Source organism: Zootoca vivipara, chromosome 4 (genome assembly GCF_965207765.1).
Source record: "Zootoca vivipara chromosome 4, rZooViv2.hap1.1, whole genome shotgun sequence".
Classification (NCBI taxonomy): Eukaryota; Metazoa; Chordata; class Lepidosauria; order Squamata; family Lacertidae; genus Zootoca; species Zootoca vivipara.
In genome coordinates, this window is record NC_142587.1 from 71,020,952 (window position 1) to 71,040,973 (window position 20,022).

General features: G+C 45.9%; 1 protein-coding gene across 2 annotated transcripts; it reads right to left on the reverse strand.

Annotated features, from left to right (window-relative positions):
• Positions 1–3,940: 3,940 nt before the first annotated feature.
• NIT2 (nitrilase family member 2) lies at positions 3,941–19,960 on the reverse strand. 2 transcript variants are annotated; one of them, XM_035116189.3, is made up of 10 exons: positions 19,832–19,960; positions 17,932–18,050; positions 15,428–15,548; positions 15,198–15,286; positions 8,219–8,312; positions 7,837–7,911; positions 6,560–6,638; positions 6,164–6,262; positions 5,435–5,490; positions 3,941–4,282 (listed from the first exon to the last, which is right to left on the reverse strand). In XM_035116189.3, exons 1-10 carry the CDS (start codon positions 19,929–19,931, stop codon positions 4,191–4,193), a joined length of 924 nt encoding a protein of 307 aa, XP_034972080.2. In that variant the 5' UTR covers positions 19,932–19,960; the 3' UTR covers positions 3,941–4,190. The 2 variants fall into 2 exon arrangements, with proteins under 2 accessions (XP_034972080.2, XP_034972081.2); XM_035116190.3 differs by lacking the exon at positions 7,837–7,911.
• Positions 19,961–20,022: the final 62 nt, after the last annotated feature.

Genomic DNA, 20,022 nt, shown 5'->3' on the forward strand with positions numbered 1-20,022 from the left:
GAAAACTAGGGCATAGTGGAATTCATTATCAGGCTTATTTCAATCATTACATCTTGGTAACAAGATTTCTGTAGTTTCTCTTATTTACCGTAGTTGGAGAATAAGAATTAATGTTAAGTCAGCAAAAAAGAAGAAAGATTAGGCATTATACCAGCTGTCAAGTTGATATTTGAGCCATCACCCTATTGTGGTCCATGCTACAGTGTGGAAATACAAACATTTCAAAATTTAAAGGTGTGATCTAGCCAAAGGTAAGAAGCATTTAATTGGCAAATTTAAATAAATTCTTGACTATATCCCATTGAGATCAATTGCACTTTAATAGGCCTTATTTTAGCTGAATTGTAATTTGTGTGTAACCCTATACCTGTAACTGCGTTAGGTGGGGCTTACTTTCAGGTAAGTGGGTATAGGATTATAGCCTTAATTTCTGTAAGACCCCTCTCCCCTATTAGAATCAATTTTTTATTACACAGTACTAGAACTCCTGTGTTTTATATATGTAAAGGCTAACTTGAGAGCCCTATAAAACAGATTTTTCTGTTCTCCAGAGGGAATTAAAATTTGTACTATACATACTGAGGGTTTTTTGCTTTTTTGGCAGGTATAGATGTGTGAATCAGTGAGAATGAGCAAGAAGAGGGGGTGCTAGAAAAGAACTATCAAGTCCAAGCTACTTGGAAAACAGCAGCTAGTATGACGGCTATTAAATCTCAAGTGTGGGTGGTAGTATATGTGCTTGTGCACAGTGGGCAGTTTACATTGTGGCTTTAAACGAAGGCATACTGAATACATAGTGTGTGTGTTGTTTTTTAAAAAAATTCACTGTAGGTGCCATTTTGCTTAAAAAAATGTAACAAACTTGGTATTCCATCAAAAAGAAAAGCAGTTATTGGTTGTGGCAGCAGTAATTCCACATTTGTACTATTGGGCTGAGCACTTACAAATTAAAAGTATTAAAAACCTGTAAGTGTTTTATTAATGGAAGCAAAATTCCTGTTTTGTTGAAAGCATATTTAGAAGTGGGTTATGAACCAGTGATCCCTATTAAGAGTAGCGTTCTCTTTTAATCTATGCTTTCACTAACTCCATGAATTTGCCCATGGTCCTAGCTGTACTAATCATTCTGACGAGATATTTTACAGGATCAAAAGACTGGTAGGCACTGTGGGTTAAACCAGAGCCTAGGGCAGGCACCCCTTGCTGCCCTCCAGATGTTTTGGCCTACAACTCCCATGATCCCTAGCTAAGAGGACCAGTGGTCAGGGATGATGGGAATTGTAGGGCCGAAGTTTGAGGATGCCTGGCCTAGGGCTTGTCGATCAGAAGGTTGGTGGTTCGAATCCCCACAACGGGGTGAGCAGCTGTTGTCGGTGCCAGCTCCTGCCAACCCGGCAGTTTGAAAGCACGTCAAAGTGCAAGTAGATAAATAGGTACCGCTCCGGAGGGAAGGTAAACGGTGTTTCCGTGCGCTGCTCTGGTTCGCCAGAAGTGGCTTAGTCATGCTGGCCACATGACCCAGAAGCTGTGTGCCAGCTACCTTGGCCAGTAAAGTGAGATGAGCGTCGTAACCCCAGAGTTGTTGTGACTGGACCGAACGGTCAGGGATCCCTTTACCTTTACACAGGTAAAATTCCCAACAGGTGTAAATTGTTGCAGATTTTTATGACTTGCTGTTTGATGATGAGCAATGAACAGTGCATGGTGTCGGCAAAACTGGCCACAAATACCACCTGAATGTCAGAATGCAAGATAATATCTATATATGTTCTATATATAGAACATACAGTGGAACCTCGGTTTATGAACACCTCGGTTTACGAATTTTCGGTTTATGAACGCCGCGGACCCATCTGGAACGGATTAATTCACTTTCCATTACTTTCAATGGGAAAGTTTGCTTCAGTTTATGAACGCTTCAGTTTATGAACAGACTTCCGGAACCAATTATACCCATGCTTCGGGTTAAGTACGCTTCAGGTTGAGTACTCCGTGGACCCGTCTGGAACGGATTAATCCACTTTCCATTACTTTCAATGGGAAAGTTCGCTTCAGTTTATGAACGCTTCAGTTTAAGAACTCCATGGACCATCTGGAACAGATTAATCCACTTTCCATTACTTACAATGGGAAAGTTCGCTTCAGTTTATGAACGCTTCAGTTTATGAACAGACTTCCGGAACCAATTGTGTTCATAAACCGAGGTACCACTGTATATATGTTAAAACAGCCTAAAACTATGTTAATTCAATTCTTCACTGAGAGACACGAGACAATGTAGTTCATTACATTAGGATTTGCAATGGAATGTTATCCACATAATAAGTTTTAATTTTATATTTTTTATATATAATTTTGTTATTTTTTATATACCCGTATATTCTGGCGTATAAGACGACTGGGTGTATAAGACGACCCCCAACTTTTCCAGTTAAAATATAGAGTTTGGGATATACTTGTTGTATAAGAAATACGACCCGGCGTATAAGACGACCCCCGACTTTTGAGAAGATTTTCCTGGGTTAAAAAGTAGTCTTATACGCAGGAATATACAGTATTTTAACTGAGTTGCACCCCCACCTTCAAAGGTTCCAAGGACAGCTTTGGACTGTCATCACAACCACAAGGGTCAAGAAGACCTTCACAAGAAGCTGTCTTATTTCAAATTGGCCTACTGGTCTATCTAGCTCAGTTGTTGACACTAACTAAGGACCTTCTGTTTACAAAACATGTGCTTTATGACTTGACTACAGCACCTCTCCCTCCCTCCCTCCCTCCCTCCCTCCCTCCAAGAAAAGCCCCCACCCCCTGCCCCAAGGATGACTTATTCTAATACAGTAATTGATTTTGGTTCTATAAATACACCCCCAAGCAAACAACACAGCGTATGTCAGTGTCTCTTTGTTGCTGAAGCACTAGAAAATAAACGTTAAATGCAGCAGAGGCATGTAATCTTTGTGGCTTTGGTAGTTAACCACAGGTGCTTACAAACTCATATTTAGGGGATTTGCACAATTCAAAGCCACATTCCAGCCAGGCAAAAATATTGGAGTAGGCCAGGCATCCCCAAACTTCAGCCCTCCAGATGTTTTGGACTACAATTCCCATCATCCCTGACCACTGGTCCTGTTAGCTAGGGATCATGGGAGTTGTAGGCCAAAACATCTGAAGGGGCGCAGTTTGGGGATGCCTGGAGTAGGCCATGACCTGGGGAGAAAGACATGGAAGGTTGCTTCTAGATTCCAGGCCTGAGGTTCCCCAACCTAACATTTGTATGAACAAACAAGTGTTGTACATAAATAAACCTGTCATCTCATGGAAGAAGCAACTCAGTGCTCCACGACTAGTTACTTGTGGCAGTGTTAGCTTTTTTGAACTGATGGACAATGCAGCCTAAACAAGGTAACTTCCCCTTTAACATAAAATAGGGAGAGCAATGCCCTTGGACTGAAGTGGGATAGAGCTGAACCTGCCTTGATATGAAACAACAGAAATCAGCTAACGGGGGGGGGGGATTGGAGAAGAGATTGAAGGACAGCTCAGAGCCTTTTCACTGAATGATGGTACAGCTTTTGCAAAATACTGTAAGGTCAAAATATATTGTCCCAAGTGCTGCTGCTAATAACATAATAATAATACCCCGCCCATCTGACTGGGTTTCCCCAGCCACTCTGGATGGACAGCTCCCAGCTGAATAGTAAAAACACGATACAACATCAAACATTAAAAACTTCCCTGAACAGGGCTGCCTTCAGATGTCTTCTAAAAGCTGTGCAATTCTTTATCACCTTGACATTTGCTGGGAGGGCATTCCACAGGGTAGGTGCCACTACTGAGAAGCCTGGTTCCTGTAACCACTTTTCGCAGTGCGAGAACCAGCAGAAGACCCTCGGAGCTGGACCTCGGTGTCCAGGTTGAACAATGAGGGTGGAGACAGTACTATGCTGATACACATATATTTAAATGCATTGTGAAGTGGCTTAAGCAAGTACCCTAATATAAAAAACTCAAATGAACCCCTCATTCAAAGCTTACCACTAGATTTTATACAGAATTTTTAATTTATAAAATTGGGTTTCTTATCCTTCCTAGATTTTTATCCGAAAGACACTTCATTTTTTCTACATCATTTGACTAAAGATTTAGGAAAAGAAAGGTGACTTTTCTGTACTGGTCCAAGTCTCTATACGTCATGCAAATTTCGATTCTACAGCATAAAGATCAGACCGCTTCTGAGAAAGAATGGGGATTTGCTGTCGAGCTTCTGCAAGCCTCTTTAGGTCTGTAAACAGAAATAAAAAGGCCCATATTACCACCAATTCTTCTTCACTGCTCCTCACACTGCCCTGTAGCCATTATAATTTAGCATTTATCCAATCAGGAAACAATTGCCCCTGCATATTGAGCAAACAACACAATTTCTGTTCCTTAACTAAGCTATGTTTTTTACCTTTTAATGTAAAACTATGAAAATATTGTATACCCTCTAGAAAAAAAACAGTATTTCAACTCAAAACTGGTTAACCTATATCTCACCCCAAAGATAAACCTGCATGACAATGTCCTTGGTCCCCAAACTAGATTCTATGGTTTGTGCCAACCTATTGACAGCCTATGCCCCCCATATTTCCTGGCCTTTCTCTGACCATTTTTTGATGGAAAAAATGGAGTATTTTAGTATCCCAATGGTCACATTCAGTGTGCATTTCTTAAGTGTGTTATTCCCTGGGTGGTTTCTTGTTTCTTTTTGCTTTCAGAAGGAAAACAGGAAGAAGAAGAAGAAGAGGAGGAGGAGGAGTTTGGATTTGATATCCCGCTTTATCACTACCCTAAGGAGTCACAAAGCAGCTAACAATCTCCTTTCCCTTCCTCCCCCACAACAAACACTCTGAGGTGAGTGAGGCTGAGAGACTTCAAGTGTGACTAGCCCAAGGTCACCCAGCAGCTGTATGTGGAGGAGCAGAGACATGAACCCGGTTTCCCAGATTACGAATCCACCGCTCTTAACCACTATACCACAGTGGCGCCTGGTAAGTGGCAACTGGCTGAAATTTGGAGATGTGAGGTGACAATGTCCTAGATTAGAAGGACTGCCATATATGTCTACTTATAAGTAAACTGCACAATGAAAAGTGTGCCTGGGTAAGTTTTTATCCCAGAAAACAAGATAAAGGTTAAATCCTTAATTTTCACATGCAAAGTCAGTCAAATCTTAGCTTGGCAGATCCAATGGTTAATTTTAATTTACCATTGCATGAAAGACATGCAAAGTTATTGAGCCTGCTTTGCGCTCTCACTCATAAATATCCTTGTGGGGGTGGTTGTTTATTCCTATTTTATAGTCAAGGACCTGAACTGTGTCACTCTGTCCCGGTTTAATGCTACAGAAGAAGCCCATGCCATGGGAGGACAAAAAACACTACTGCGGACTCACCTATATCTGCATAGATAATAGTTTCCTCAGTGCCAGCTTTGGCTATTACCTCCCCCCTGAAAAAGAAAACACAGCAATGACACTATAGCCATTACAGAAGCTCTCTGGGAGCTGGGAGGAAACGGTCAATAGGTCTTTACCTTGTTATAGGTTAAAGAAAATATTTTAAAACTTAAAAAAATATTGCTTGTTTTGTATTTTATTTAAAATAAACACATTACATGCACCCCTTAAGAGCCACAGACTTCCTAAACCAAGGCCTTCAACCTCCATTTACTTCTTCAACCCTCCAAGCCCAATGGTGGAATGGGAAAGAGTTCCAGAAGGACAGGCTGATAGGAAATGGAAGTTCCTGACTCAGCCGTTTGATTCCCATCCAAACTAGATGCGAACAAGAAAAGAAGTAGGGCAAAGAATTCTGAAGAAGTAAGCTTTCAAGGTAATCCTTGGATCCAAGGCTCCAAATGCACTTTTGAAAACGTATCACGTTCAATGTTTCTCTCACACATCCTTTCCTATTGGCCTTGCCAGCATTTGCTGTTTCAAAGTTTTACTAAAATATTATAGTACAAAACAGATTCTCAGCAAGGCTTTATCTGAATGAATTGGTCTGGTATCGTGCCACAAATTCAAAAACTTTGATAAAACTAGAAACTGAGTCAGAAAGCATGACATGGGATGGTATTGAATGCTAGGCATGCTCAGAGTACACTCAATTTTCCTACTTACCACGGATTTACCACAGTGCTGTGTCCCCAGGCTACGTAAGACGCCTTCTCATCCCTGGCAGGAGATGCTGTTGCCACATAGACTTGGTTATCGACGGCTCTGCATGAAAAGGAAGAGAAGGCTTCAGTATGAATCTTTGTGCAATGGAGAAAATGCAGATGATGACTGGAATGGAGCAAGCTTGAAGTTCTATTTTGCTATGTATGCAATACATATCATCATCCATATATCTGCTTCAGTGTAAACAAGTACTGTATTTTTTTTAATTTAGTGAGAGAATCTCTAAATTGCTTTCCTATTTAAAATGAACAGCACCTTCGGCAACGTAATGAGTGTCACTATTAAACTATTTTTTGTACATGCACTTGGGAGAAGGGATAATTTGCTGGATCTCACCGTCCTCTTTGGAGCAGTTCCCAGTGGGCTGGCCCTGTTGTCAAGTTAAAAGCCCCTGGATACACCAAGAGCTGGCAACCTGGTTCAAAAGGAAGGAGATGGTGGCTGAGTTGCATTTATACTATTGGGAGAGAAAGGCATAGTCATGGAAAAGCAGCAGGAATCTCACCACTAGGTTTTTTTGAGACGTTTCTCTTCCTTTGGTCAAGTCTTCTGGTTATGCTTTGCTCTCCTCTACCGCCATTGGACATTCTGTTTAACATATTTTTGTGTGTAATAAAAATGTATACACCGCTCGAATGAGGTTTCATTGCAAGTTGTTTACAGAAGGAATAAAACAAAGCATTGACCTTATCAGTAAAAGACAGTTAAACCCAGGTATTTAAAAGCACCCAAAACTAATTAAAATCAACAATAAGCTAAAAACTGATTAAAACACATCTATCGTCCACATGATTGGATGGGCTTGTCTTTAAGCAAGCGCTGGAAAGAGCAGAGCAAAGATACCTTCTTGATATCAATAGGCAGGGAGTTCCAAAGTGTAGATGATGCCACACCAAAAGACTGATTTCTTACAAATGTGGCACCTGTAATTGTTCTGCAGATTGAAGTGGCCAGGAGGGCATATAAAGGGTAAGGCGATTCCACAAGTTTCAGAAAATGCAACCTGCTCCAAGCCCAGAAGATAGGCCAGGGTAGAATACCTAATAAAATGTCAGCTGTGTTGGAAATGCGCTCTGTATGAAGTTTATCATTGCAGTCACTGTCCAGAGATCCTTTCAGCAGCTATGGCCAGTCAGTGCCCAAATCAGCTGGGGCCTTTTGGAAGAGCTACACCGCTCAACCAAGCCCCCTGCTGGCAGTAAAGTGAGTAGCAACTACAGGTACCGTACCGAGTGTCTCATGGAAATTGACAGAAGGTGGAGAGAAAACATGAGTTTTTATCAGAGGGGCAACCACTAACAGACCAATGAGAAGGTGTCCTCTTCGTTCAGCGTCCATTATATGACTTTTAGTTGTTGCACCTTAATGGGGAACCTCCCTAATGAGGCAAATAAATGCTTGTCTATTGGGACAAGGAGATTCCCATATTCATCAATTATGAATATGCCAAATTGTAGCTTGGATGCAAGCACATTGTCCTTGCTAGTGTATGGAACTTTAGGGTATGAAATTGGGTGTTTTACAAGGAATCGTCATGTCCCAGCCATGGGGAGGTCCCATATGCACCCTTCTCCCCCACCACAAATTCATTCAACTCAGCAGGATGTCCTCACCTTTCTGTGTATAGATTTGAGCAAGCTCAGCAAAGCGGAGGTCGTAACAGATCCCAAGGCCTATCTTGCAATAAGCTGTTCCAAAACATTAAAAATATGCCAGATATGTCACTACCTTGGGAAGTCCAAGCAGAAAACTCAGTCTATAAATGCTTACCTCTCTCGTTCTCTCTCTCTCTCTCTCTCTCTCTCTCTCTCACACACACACACACACACACAATACTTCCTTATTAAAAATATGGCCAAGAAGATCCTATACACAATGAAAAGACACTCAGTTTACATACAGAAGCTAACGGCACAGCCATTTCTTGACCACACATGAGCCACAATACATCCTGAAGTGAATTACTAATCACTAGAATGAAGACGCTTTACTTACGTGTATCAATCACAGATAATGTGGCACCGGGACTCAGCGTTTCTGATTCCTGAAACCGGATTTTCCCAGGGACATTAATGTCAAACAAATGAATCTGTTTTCAAAATAAAAAAAGGTGCGCTGCTTGCAAATTATTCCACATTAATTGTGCATTCTCTATATGCCCTTTATCTATTCATATATACAGTGGTACCTCTACTTACGAATTTAATGCGTTCCGAACGCACATTCGTAAGTCAAAAAAAAATGTAAGTTAAATCCCATAGGAATGCATTGGGAGAAAAAATTCGTAAGTAGAAAAAATCCTATCTAAACCGCATCCAAGATGGCGGACGGAGCTCAATTCGTAAGTAGAAACATTCGTAAGTAGAGTTATTCATAAGTAGAGGTACCACTGTAGTTATATCACAACAGGCAATTCTATGCTCTGCATGTATCCTCTAAATAACTTCAGTTTTCCAGAAGAACACCTTCATTTGAGAAGTATATACAAGGGAATCCCCACCTCCGCAGGGGTTCCATTCCAGGCCGCTGTGTTCATCACCAGGACAAGCGCAAGTGGGGGTGGGGTTCCCTCAACTCCTTTGGGTGCCATTTTCAACATGTGTGTCAGCTGGAACATGCGTACTGAATGCATGCAAGTGGGGAAGACACCTGTACTGGGCTGGATCCAGATTTGCTTTTCTGCCCATAGCAATGTTTAGCCCAAAGATAAACTACTGCAACTTATGGAACTATGGTGAGAATGTCAGCGTGGTGCAGCAATAAATGTGCACTTAGATGTAAGAAACCTGGATCTAAATGTGGGAATGGGAAACTTCAGGTATTTGCCATGGAGCAAACTGGAAAGCCTTGGGCAAAGTCCCTTTGTTGTGACTCCATTCTAATCTTGGCAGAAAGTTCAGGATGCAAATGTAGCAAACTATTCTTCAATGCCACCAAGTATTCTAAATACATGGCCAACAGGCTTCTCTCCGGTGCTGGATGAATTTTAAATACAGTGGTACCTCGGTTTATGAACACAATTGGTTCCGGAAGTCTGTTCATAAACTGAAGCATTCATAAACTGAAGCGAACTTTCCCATTGAAAGTAATGGAAAGTGGATTAATCCGTTCCAGATGGGTCCGTGGAGTACTCAATCTGAAGCATACTTAACCCGAAGCATGGGAGTAATTGGTTCCGGAAGTCTGTTCATAAACTGAAGCGAACTTTCCCATTGAAAGTAATGAAAAGTGAATTAATCCGTTCCAGATGGGTCCGCGGCGTTCGTAAACCGAAAATTCGTAAACAGAGGTGTTCATAAACGAGGTTCCACTGTAATTATACCAAACAAGTCACAATATATATATATTTAAATGAGTGCTGCCCAGGACTCTCTCCTGCTGTGAGTGCCCACAGGCCCTGTCCCTACCTCTCTCCACCTGGTTTAGGGCGGGGCCTGGAAGGCCTCATAAAGGACTGCTGCCGCTGCTCTGCTGCTGGTGCTGCCCAGGACTCTCTCCTGCTGTGAGTGCCCACAGGCCCTGTCCCTGCCTCCTTCCACCTGGTCTAGGGCGGGGCCTGGAAGGCCTCATAAAGGACTGCTGCCGCTGCTCTGCTGCTGGTGCTGCCCAGGACTCTCTCCTGCTGTGAGTGCCCACAGGCCCTGTCCCTGCCTCCTTCCACCTGGTTTAGGGCGGGGCCTGGAAGGCCTCATAAAGGACTGCTGCCGCTGCTCTGCTGCTGGTGCTGCCCAGGACTCTCTCCTGCTGTGAGTGCCCACAGGCCCTGTCCCTACCTCTCTCCACCTGGTTTAGGGCGGGGCCTGGAAGGCCTCATAAAGGACTGCTGCCGCTGCTCTGCTGCTGGTGCTGCCCAGGACTCTCTCCTGCTGTGAGTGCCCACAGGCCCTGTCCCTGCCTCCTTCCACCTGGTCTAGGGCGGGGCCTGGAAGGCCTCATAAAGGACTGCTGCCGCTGCTCTGCTGCTGGTGCTGCCCAGGACTCTCTCCTGCTGTGAGTGCCCACAGGCCCTGTCCCTGCCTCCTTCCACCTGGTTTAGGGCGGGGCCTGGAAGGCCTCATAAAGGACTGCTGCCGCTGCTCTGCTGCTGGTGCTGCCCAGGACTCTCTCCTGCTGTGAGTGCCCACAGGCCCTGTCCCTACCTCTCTCCACCTGGTTTAGGGCGGGGCCTGGAAGGCCTCATAAAGGACTGCTGCCGCTGCTCTGCTGCTGGTGCTGCCCAGGACTCTCTCCTGCTGTGAGTGCCCACAGGCCCTGTCCCTACCTCTCTCCACCTGGTCTAGGGCGGGGCCTGGAAGGCCTCATAAAGGACTGCTGCCGCTGCTCTGCTGCTGGTGCTGCCCAGGACTCTCTCCTGCTGTGAGTGCCCACAGGCCCTGTCCCTGCCTCCTTCCACCTGGTTTAGGGCGGGGCCTGGAAGGCCTCATAAAGGACTGCTGCCGCTGCTCTGCTGCTGGTGCTGCCCAGGACTCTCTCCTGCTGTGAGTGCCCACAGGCCCTGTCCCTACCTCTCTCCACCTGGTTTAGGGCGGGGCCTGGAAGGCCTCATAAAGGACTGCTGCCGCTGCTCTGCTGCTGGTGCTGCCCAGGACTCTCTCCTGCTGTGAGTGCCCACAGGCCCTGTCCCTACCTCTCTCCACCTGGTCTAGGGCGGGGCCTGGAAGGCCTCATAAAGGACTGCTGCCGCTGCTCTGCTGCTGGTGCTGCCCAGGACTCTCTCCTGCTGTGAGTGCCCACAGGCCCTGTCCCTGCCTCCTTCCACCTGGTTTAGGGCGGGGCCTGGAAGGCCTCATAAAGGACTGCTGCCGCTGCTCTGCTGCTGGTGCTGCCCAGGACTCTCTCCTGCTGTGAGTGCCCACAGGCCCTGTCCCTACCTCTCTCCACCTGGTTTAGGGCGGGGCCTGGAAGGCCTCATAAAGGACTGCTGCCGCTGCTCTGCTGCTGGTGCTGCCCAGGACTCTCTCCTGCTGTGAGTGCCCACAGGCCCTGTCCCTGCCTCCTTCCACCTGGTTTAGGGCGGGGCCTGGAAGGCCTCATAAAGGACTGCTGCCGCTGCTCTGCTGCTGGTGCTGCCCAGGACTCTCTCCTGCTGTGAGTGCCCACAGGCCCTGTCCCTACCTCTCTCCACCTGGTTTAGGGCGGGGCCTGGAAGGCCTCATAAAGGACTGCTGCCGCTGCTCTGCTGCTGGTGCTGCCCAGGACTCTCTCCTGCTGTGAGTGCCCACAGGCCCTGTCCCTACCTCTCTCCACCTGGTCTAGGGCGGGGCCTGGAAGGCCTCATAAAGGACTGCTGCCGCCGCTCTGCTGCTGGTGCTGCCCAGGGGAACTTGAAACAGCACAGAGTCCTTTTTAAAATGCTTTTTAAAGAATTTTTAATGTTTTTATCTTCTTTGGGGTGGTAGGTGGGAGGGATTTTTAGTTGGGTGTGGGAATCTGTTAAATTTTAGTGTATTTGTAATTTTTATTGTTTTTGGTTTTATTGTTTTATTGTGTTTGGGGTGGTAGGTGGGAGGGATTTTTAGTTGGGTGTGGGAATCTGTTAAATTTTAGTGTATTTGTAATTTTTATTGTTTTTGGTTTTATTGTTTTATTGTCTTTTTGTGTTCTTCTTTTGTTGAGTTCTTGCTGTTTTTTACAGAGGTTTTATTTTGTTTTTAAGGGGAGGGGTCAGGGCTGCCCGGGAGGGGGTCCCAGCAAGCAAAATGGCTGGGGCAGATTCCACAGGGGTGTGTGCACTGGAACAACCGATCTCAGTGGTCACGGGTAGGAGGAGGAGTTACGCTAAGACCAGACCATGTCATTACCGAGGAGGCAGACTTAGTCGTTGTCTGAGGACTATCCCTGCCTCCAGGTCTGGTCCTGACCGGACGGATATTGGAATAGGCAAGGGATACCCACATGACCTGAAGGTGCTGCTGTGCAATGCCAGGTCGATGATGAATAAGACCACCGCCATTCACGACCTGATTGTGGATGGAGGATTTGACCTGGCATGTGTGACAGAGACCTGGTTGGAGGAAGCCGATGGGCCCGTTCTTGGCGCTGCTTGCCCACCAGGTTTCTCTTATGCACAGCAACCCAGGCCATCTGGGCGGGGAGGGGGGGTTGCAGTGATTTTTAGGAAGTCATTAGTTTGCACCAGGCGTCCTATTGGGAAGACCCAGTTCTCTGAGTGCATGTTCTGGAAGTTGGGCAATAGAGGCAGTACAGGATTCCTTTTGGTGTACCGACCTCCCCGCTGCACCAAGGATTCCCTGCCCGAGCTGCTTCAGGTCGTGTCGGATGTGCTCCTGGAGACACCTAGCTTGGTTGTCTTAGGGGATTTTAACATCCATGCCGACACGACCTTACAAGGAGCCGCTCGGGACTTCGTGGAAAGCATGGCCACCATGGGGCTGTCCCTGAATAAGTCTGGCCCAACTCATAGCCGCGGACATGCCTTGGACTTGGTGTTTACCTCTATGGATGTTGGTGATCTGACATTAAGTAAAAGCGAAACAAAAGAAGTGCCATGGTCAGATCACTTTCTGGTGCAACTGGACTTCTCCGCAACCCTTTCCCTCTGCAGGGAGGTGGGACCGATTCGGATGGTCCGCCCCCGCTACTTAATGGATCCAATTGGCTTCCAAAGAGTGGTAGGGGATGTTTTATCCCATGTCGATGGCCTTTCAGCTGATTCCCTGGTGGCCCGCTGGAATGCGGAGTTAACCAGCGCTATTGACTGTCTGGCTCCGAAGCGCCCTCTCAGATTGCATGGAGCCCGGACAGCCCCGTGGTTTTCCCCGGCGCTGAGGGCAATGAAACAGTCGTTGAGACGGCTAGAGCGCCGGTGGCGGAAAACTCATTTTGAATCAGACCGGACACGGGCTAGAGCTCAACTTCGAGCCTACCAAGTGGCAATGGCGACGGCGAAGAGGACCTTCTTCACCGTCTCCATCGCATCTGCAGAAAACAGCAGCAGGAGACTCTTCCAGGTGGTTCGCAATTTAGCGGAACCACCTGCTCCATCCGGGCCCAGTACGGGCCACATGATCTCCTGCAATGATTTTGCAAAGTTTTTTGCAGATAAAGTCGCTCAGATTCGGGAAGAGGTAGACTCCACCGTGGGAGCAGGGCCGGGGCGGGGGAGTGCTAGAGTCCTGTCTAGTCAAGTTTTGTGGGATCAATTTCAATCTGTTACCTCCGAGGATGTGGACAGGCTGCTTAGACGAATGAAACCAACCACCTGTCTCCTTGATCCTTGCCCATCCTGGCTTATAAAAGCTAGCCAGGAAGGGCTGGGCGATGGGCTTCGCGGGTTGGTAAATGCTTCTCTCCATGAGGGAGCCTTCCCAGACCCGCTGAAAGAGGCGGTTATTAAACCGCTTCTTAAAAAACCATCTTTAGATCCGGCCAATACGGCCAACTATCGCCCAGTCTCAAATCTTCCATTCTTGGGCAAGGTGATTGAGCGAGTGGTTGCGGAACAACTCCAGGCACGCCTGGAAGAAGCGGACCATTTGGATCCCTTCCAGTCAGGATTCAGGCCTCATCATGGGACTGAAACTGCCTTGGTCGCACTGGTCGATGATCTCCGGCGGGCTAGGGACAAAGGTAAGAGCTGTTTCCTTGTTCTGCTGGATCTCTCAGCGGCTTTTGACACCATCGACCATAACATCCTTCTGGACCGTCTAGAGGGCTTGGGAGCTGGGGGCACTGTCATGCAGTGGTTCCGCTCCTTCCTCCTGGGCCGTGTTCAGAAAGTGGTGGTGGGGGATGAGTGTTCAGACCCCTGGGCGCTCACTTGTGGGGTGCCTCAGGGTTCTGTCCTCTCCCCCATGCTTTTTAACATCTATATGCAGCCGCTGGGAGAGATCATCAGGGGGTTTGGGCTGGGTGTCCATCAGTATGCTGATGATACCCAGCTCTACCTCTCTTTTAAATCAGAACCAGTGAAGGCGGTGAAGGTCCTGTGTGAGTGCTTGGAGGCGGTTGGAGGATGGATGGCGGCTAACAGATTGAGATTGAATCCTGACAAGACAGAAGTACTGTTTGTGGGGGACAGGAGGCGGGCGGGTGTGGAGGACTCCCTGGTCCTGAATGGGGTAACTGTGCCCCTGAAAGACCAGGTGCGCAGCCTGGGAGTCATTTTAGACTCACAGCTGTCCATGGAGGCACAGGTCAACTCCGTGTCCAGGGCAGCTGTTTATCAGCTCCATCTGGTACGCAGGCTGAGTCCCTACCTGCCCACTGACTGTCTCTCCAGAGTGGTGCATGCTCTAGTTATCTCTCGCTTGGACTACTGCAATGCGCTCTACGTGGGGCTACCTTTGAAGGTGACCCGGAAACTACAACTAATCCAGAATGCGGCAGCTAGACTGGTGACTGGGAGCGGCCGCCGAGATCACATAACACCGGTCCTAAAAGACCTACATTGGCTCCCAGTACGTTTCCGAGCACAATTCAAAGTGTTGGTGTTGACCTTTAAAGCCCTAAACGGCCTCGGTCCGGTATACCTGAAGGAGCGTCTCCACCCCCATCGTTCTGCCCGGACACTGAGGTCCAGCTCCGAGGGCCTTCTGGCGGTTCCCTCATTACGAGAAGCCAAGTTACAGGGAACCAGGCAGAGGGCCTTCTCGGTAGTGGCACCCACCCTGTGGAATGCCCTCCCACTAGAGGTCAAAGAGAACAATTACCAGACCTTTAGAAGGCATCTCAAGGCAGCCCTGTTTAGGGAAGCTTTTAATGTTTGATGGATTTCTGTATTTTAGAATTTCTGTTTTTTTTGGAAGCCGCCCAGAGTGGCTGGGGGAACCCGGCCAGATGGGCGGGGTATAAATAATAAATTATTATTATTATTATTATCATAGCTGAATCAGAAACCTACAGGTAGGATGTGGATACAAAGCATGTTTTGTTTTAACCATAATGTACACATTATACAAATAATAGTGGATTTCCTTTACATCCAAACATGGCCATAGATATCATATTTTACCTTTCGGTACTTGGTTATCATAGCACCATCTGGACCAAAGCCAGTGCATGTGTTATACAGCTTCCCAGCATCCTCTTCTGGAATAGATCCTTTCATTAAAGAGAAGAAAACTGTTATGACTTAGGCAGATATTGAAACACAATGCTAGTTCTAATCTTACATCTGTATTTAGGAATAGGCAAAACTTTAACACTCATCACAATCACCAATACGCCAATATGGCAGTTTACCTCCAATCAGATAAACGCCACACTCCTTTGCAATTTCCGAGAGCTTCTGTGTAGACTCGCCAGGAATTTTCTCCGCATAGTCTCGAAAATATTTTGTGCCATAGGGAGAATTGAAGCATTCCTAAAATTGAAAGCAAAATGAAACAGCCATCTGTGTAGCATATTCAGGATGCAAGCCCTACGCACACTTACCTGAGAGCAAGTCCCACTGAACTGAGTGGGGCCTACGGCTGAGTAGATATGCCTCTGACGGCCCTCTTAAAGTCTGAGAAGATTTTTGAAGTAATCTATACAAATGTGGCTGGCCGCAAAAGAGCTCTACAAACTTCTTCTTCTTGACAAAGCCAAAACATGGATGAACTTCCAAAACTGGAATTGTTTACAGAATAAAATATGGCTCTTACTTTCTACGCAAGCACACACAACGTATCTTTAAACGTGAGGTGCAGCCCTCTTGCATCTGACTTGCTTACATCAGGCAGCTCCTTTGGGAAATGCTTAGGCTTCATGATGAGTCAAGATACAGGAGGGTTTGGGAGATGGGTGGGGGTTGAGCAATGGCAGTGTCAAAGGCTTCATGGAAAAGGTGGGCTAAACAAGGATTTGAAGTAAAGCAAGAGAGGTGCTATCAGACAGGTGTTCTGGCAGGTAGTTTCAAGAATGCAGGGAAGCAAAGGAGAAATGGTGGAGTCTTGCATGAGCAGAAGACCTTTGGATGTTGGTAGGAGTGGAGACAAAGATCACAGGCCAGGATATAATAACTAAGATATATGTTATGGCAAGGCCACAGAAGCAGGCAGAGGTGTAGTGGTCCTAATTATAATTGTTGTATAAGCATAACATTATTGAATAGTCTTATAAGATTATAATGTATAATCTTAGAAGGGGGTATGGCTGTGACTATCATGAAGGGACCATGCACTTCTGAATTTGCCTCGACACTACTGGAAGTTAGTAAAGAGAGCCTGTGCTGGGTCTGGGAGTGAACAAGAAGTCGGTGCACTGTAGGCCCCAACAAAAGCCATGGCAATAACAATGGCAGATTCACCACAGAACCTGGTCCACGGTCTACTTCCTCACAGAAATCAGAAGGATGCATTACAGTGGTACCTCGGGTTACAAACACTTCGGGTTACAGACTCCACTAACCTGGAAGTAGTACCTTGGATTAAGAACTTTGCCCCAAGATGAGAACGGAAATTGCACGCAAGTGGCAGCGGAAGACCACATTAGCTAAAATGGTACCTCAGGTTAAGAACTGTTTCAGGTTAAGAACAGACCTCCGGAACGAATTAAGTTCGTAACCAGAGGTACCACTGTATAGAAGTCTAGCCTTGAGATTTGGGTAACAAGAAGCAACATTATTTGGATTAAATCTGAAACAAGAGTTGCCTTCGCTTTCACCAGGCAGATACGCTCATAGCTACCTCCATAATCTGGTGTATCTAGGCCCAAGTTAATCAAGTTTCTTTACCTCCCCACTTTGCTTCCTGGCTCACTGAGGAGCCAATTACTCTGTGGAATAAAGGCTATTTAAAGCTGCTACGCAAAGGGAGAAATTGGTGAACACAGATAGTCCATGTTCTTCAAGATTCATGAAATGCTTGGCACATTCAAACATGCTAATTTCACAAGTATGTATACGTCATCACTGAAGAACAGCAAAGGCAGCATCCATTGTTTATAGCTAATAAGGGAATATTTATATGACATCAGAATATCCATTCTGATATTTCCAAGAGGGGAAACATCCTACACTTTAAACATTCTGGCTGGTTTATCAAGAACTTTGCACTTTTGGAGCTGCATACAAGGCAGCAGAAGGTTAATGACCAACTCAGAAGGTTAATGACCAACTCAGAAGGCTAATGACCAACTCAGGCAAGAGAACTCAGTGGGCAAAGAGGATCAACCCAACAGGAAAGGAACCATTGGCTCAATTAAGATTGCTGCTGCACAAAGCCAGAAAATGTTGTGTTTTCAAAAAAGCATTTAGTGTAATCACTTGTGTGTCAAAGGTAGTAAAGCAAAACATGGAAGAATAAAACAAAACAAAGGTGAGATATAAACCTAATAAATAAATAAATGGCTCAGCTAGTGTCTTTGCTGATGTCTCTTCAGCACCATCTATAGATCTATTACAATTATTTTATTGCTCAATTCAAAATCACTTTTCTCTCCTCTGTGGAATTACAGGCTACTGTTCCACATTTTAGAAATGGTTTTTAATTTTGTATTTGGCATTTCAGATACAGTATTTTATATTTTGCCATCTTGGGAAATATGTTGAAGGCAGGCTGTAAATAACCTAAACAAAACCCAGAAATGCAGTTTTAGTTGCCATATCCAAAACGTACAGAACTAAGAACAACTTACACCGCTCTAATACCGTTATTTCAAACCCTACTGAAGGAAACTCGCATTATCAGGGAGGAAGACTGAAACTCTGTGAACAAACAGTAAACAAGTTTGGAGGTTTTGTAGGAAACAGGGAAAGTACTCACTGGCAGAACCACAAGTTTTGCTCCTTGTTGCGCTGCAGACCTCACAAGACCACAGGCTCGGTTCAGGTTCTCAGTCTTGGCAGCAGACACGTGGAGCTGGATGAGCGCGATACGGAAATCTAACAAGCAAGAAGGCAGATAATGAACTAGTGGGAAAGACCCCAGAAAATACTCCTAAATTTATCATTTAAAAAACCCCAAAACTATTATTGTACCTGTAGTGCTTCAAATGATGCACAGACAACCTGCTAGAATAATTTATGGATTATGACAGAAATTTTGACAAGGATGTGATGCTTGCCGGGGGTGGGGAGGTGTGGAGTTGAGATGAATAAAAAATGCAGGTAAACCATCCTGTAGGCAGGGCTGATGTTGGTAGGGGCCAAGCAAGTTGCTACTGGAGTTGCCCTCTCCAACGGTTTGACTTTACCCCCGATGGCACTCTTCCATTGTCTCTCAAGACAGATGCCAACAACATTTGTTTTAAACCAGGCACCCCCAAACTTCGGCTCTCCAGATGTTTTGGACTACAATTCCCATCTTCCCCGACCACCGGTCCTGTTAGCTAGGGATCATGGAAGTTGTAGGCCAAAACATCTGGAGGGCCGCAGTTTGGGGATGCCTGTTTTAAACTGTTTGTAGTGCTACATTTCAAACTGTTGTGACCTTAAGATGGAGGTTAGGTAATACATGAATAATGATGTCTCTCATGTGGACAAGTTAGAGTGCAGCCTTTTATTCCTGCACAGCCACAGAGCTCTCCAAATCTACCAGTAGTCAAAGAAACTCCAAAACAGAGTCCTTTAAACTTCCTGGAAAATTGCCAACAAAACTTGCACAGTAGCAGAAATGTTTGCCTCCCTCTAGTCAAAGGGGAAAGGGAAGCGGTAACAAAGGTCAATTTAATTTTAAATATTTTGTGGGGTAAGCATGTGTAGCACAAACTTCGCAGACGCCTAGGGAGCTTTCTAACAGCACAATCCTCTGCATATTTATGGAGAAGACAAGTCTAACTGTGTGGGCTTATTCCCTAGCAGTGTTAAGGATGGCAAAGTGAGGCTATGGACCCCTAAACTGGGGAAATCTCAATAAACTCAGGCTTACTAGTAGACAGAAATATAAAGGATGAAACTGTAAAGTGTGACCTTTATCGTTGCCATTCGTTTTAGGACAACCATCCCAGGGCACACCAGAACCACTTGAAACCCTGTTCTGGTTTCAAACCACAGGTCCACTGGTATAGAATGGAATTTCTTCACTGGCATGGCTAAATATTAAAAATGTGTATTCCCTCCTCATTCCTGCAGAAAGGAGAGCAAGTATTTCACGGGGGCCGGGAGTGAAATCAGCCTCGGAGAAGAATCCACTTAAGGGAGATGACAGACTTGGGCTTGCAATCCCATTGCCCCACTGAGACTTACTTCGCAGTAGTCTGGCATAGGATTTCACGCACTTTTATTCCAACCACGCTGAAAATCGCCCCGAAACACCACGTGTAACATCTACACGGGGGAGGGGGGGAGGCGGAGCGGTCTCCTACCAAAAAAACCGCTACAAAGATTTCACTAGAAAATAGCAGCGATTAGGCTATGGATAGAATGAGCATCTCAGGGTGCAGTTCCGAATCATAGCTGCCAAGTTATCCCTTTTTTACAGGGATTTTCCCTTATGCTGAATAGGCTTCCTCGCGAGAAAAGGGAAAACTTGGCAGCTATGTTCCGAATGCACGCTTCCTTCTGAACAGAGACGTGCACAAGCTAGATCAGTGCAAAGCGGCAGGAAAGAGAAACCTTCTTTTCCTAGCAAACTCCCCCTCCTCGCCCACTAGCATTTTGCACCGGAAATTAAGAGCCCCTAACGAAGCCCAAGGGTCCCCCCGGTAGGAAAGTCAGTCACTCACTGGCCATGACGCCTTTCGCCAGCTGCATAACCACGAAAGATCCTCCGTGTCCCAGCAAATGCACATTCTCCGAGGAGGGCGGGCTTGGAGTACAGCGCATGCTCCGTAGGAGCGAAGGGTTGCTGGGAAATGTAGTTCTCTCTGCTAAATGTAGTGCTCTCTGCTAAAGCATCATTGTTGTTTAGTCGTTT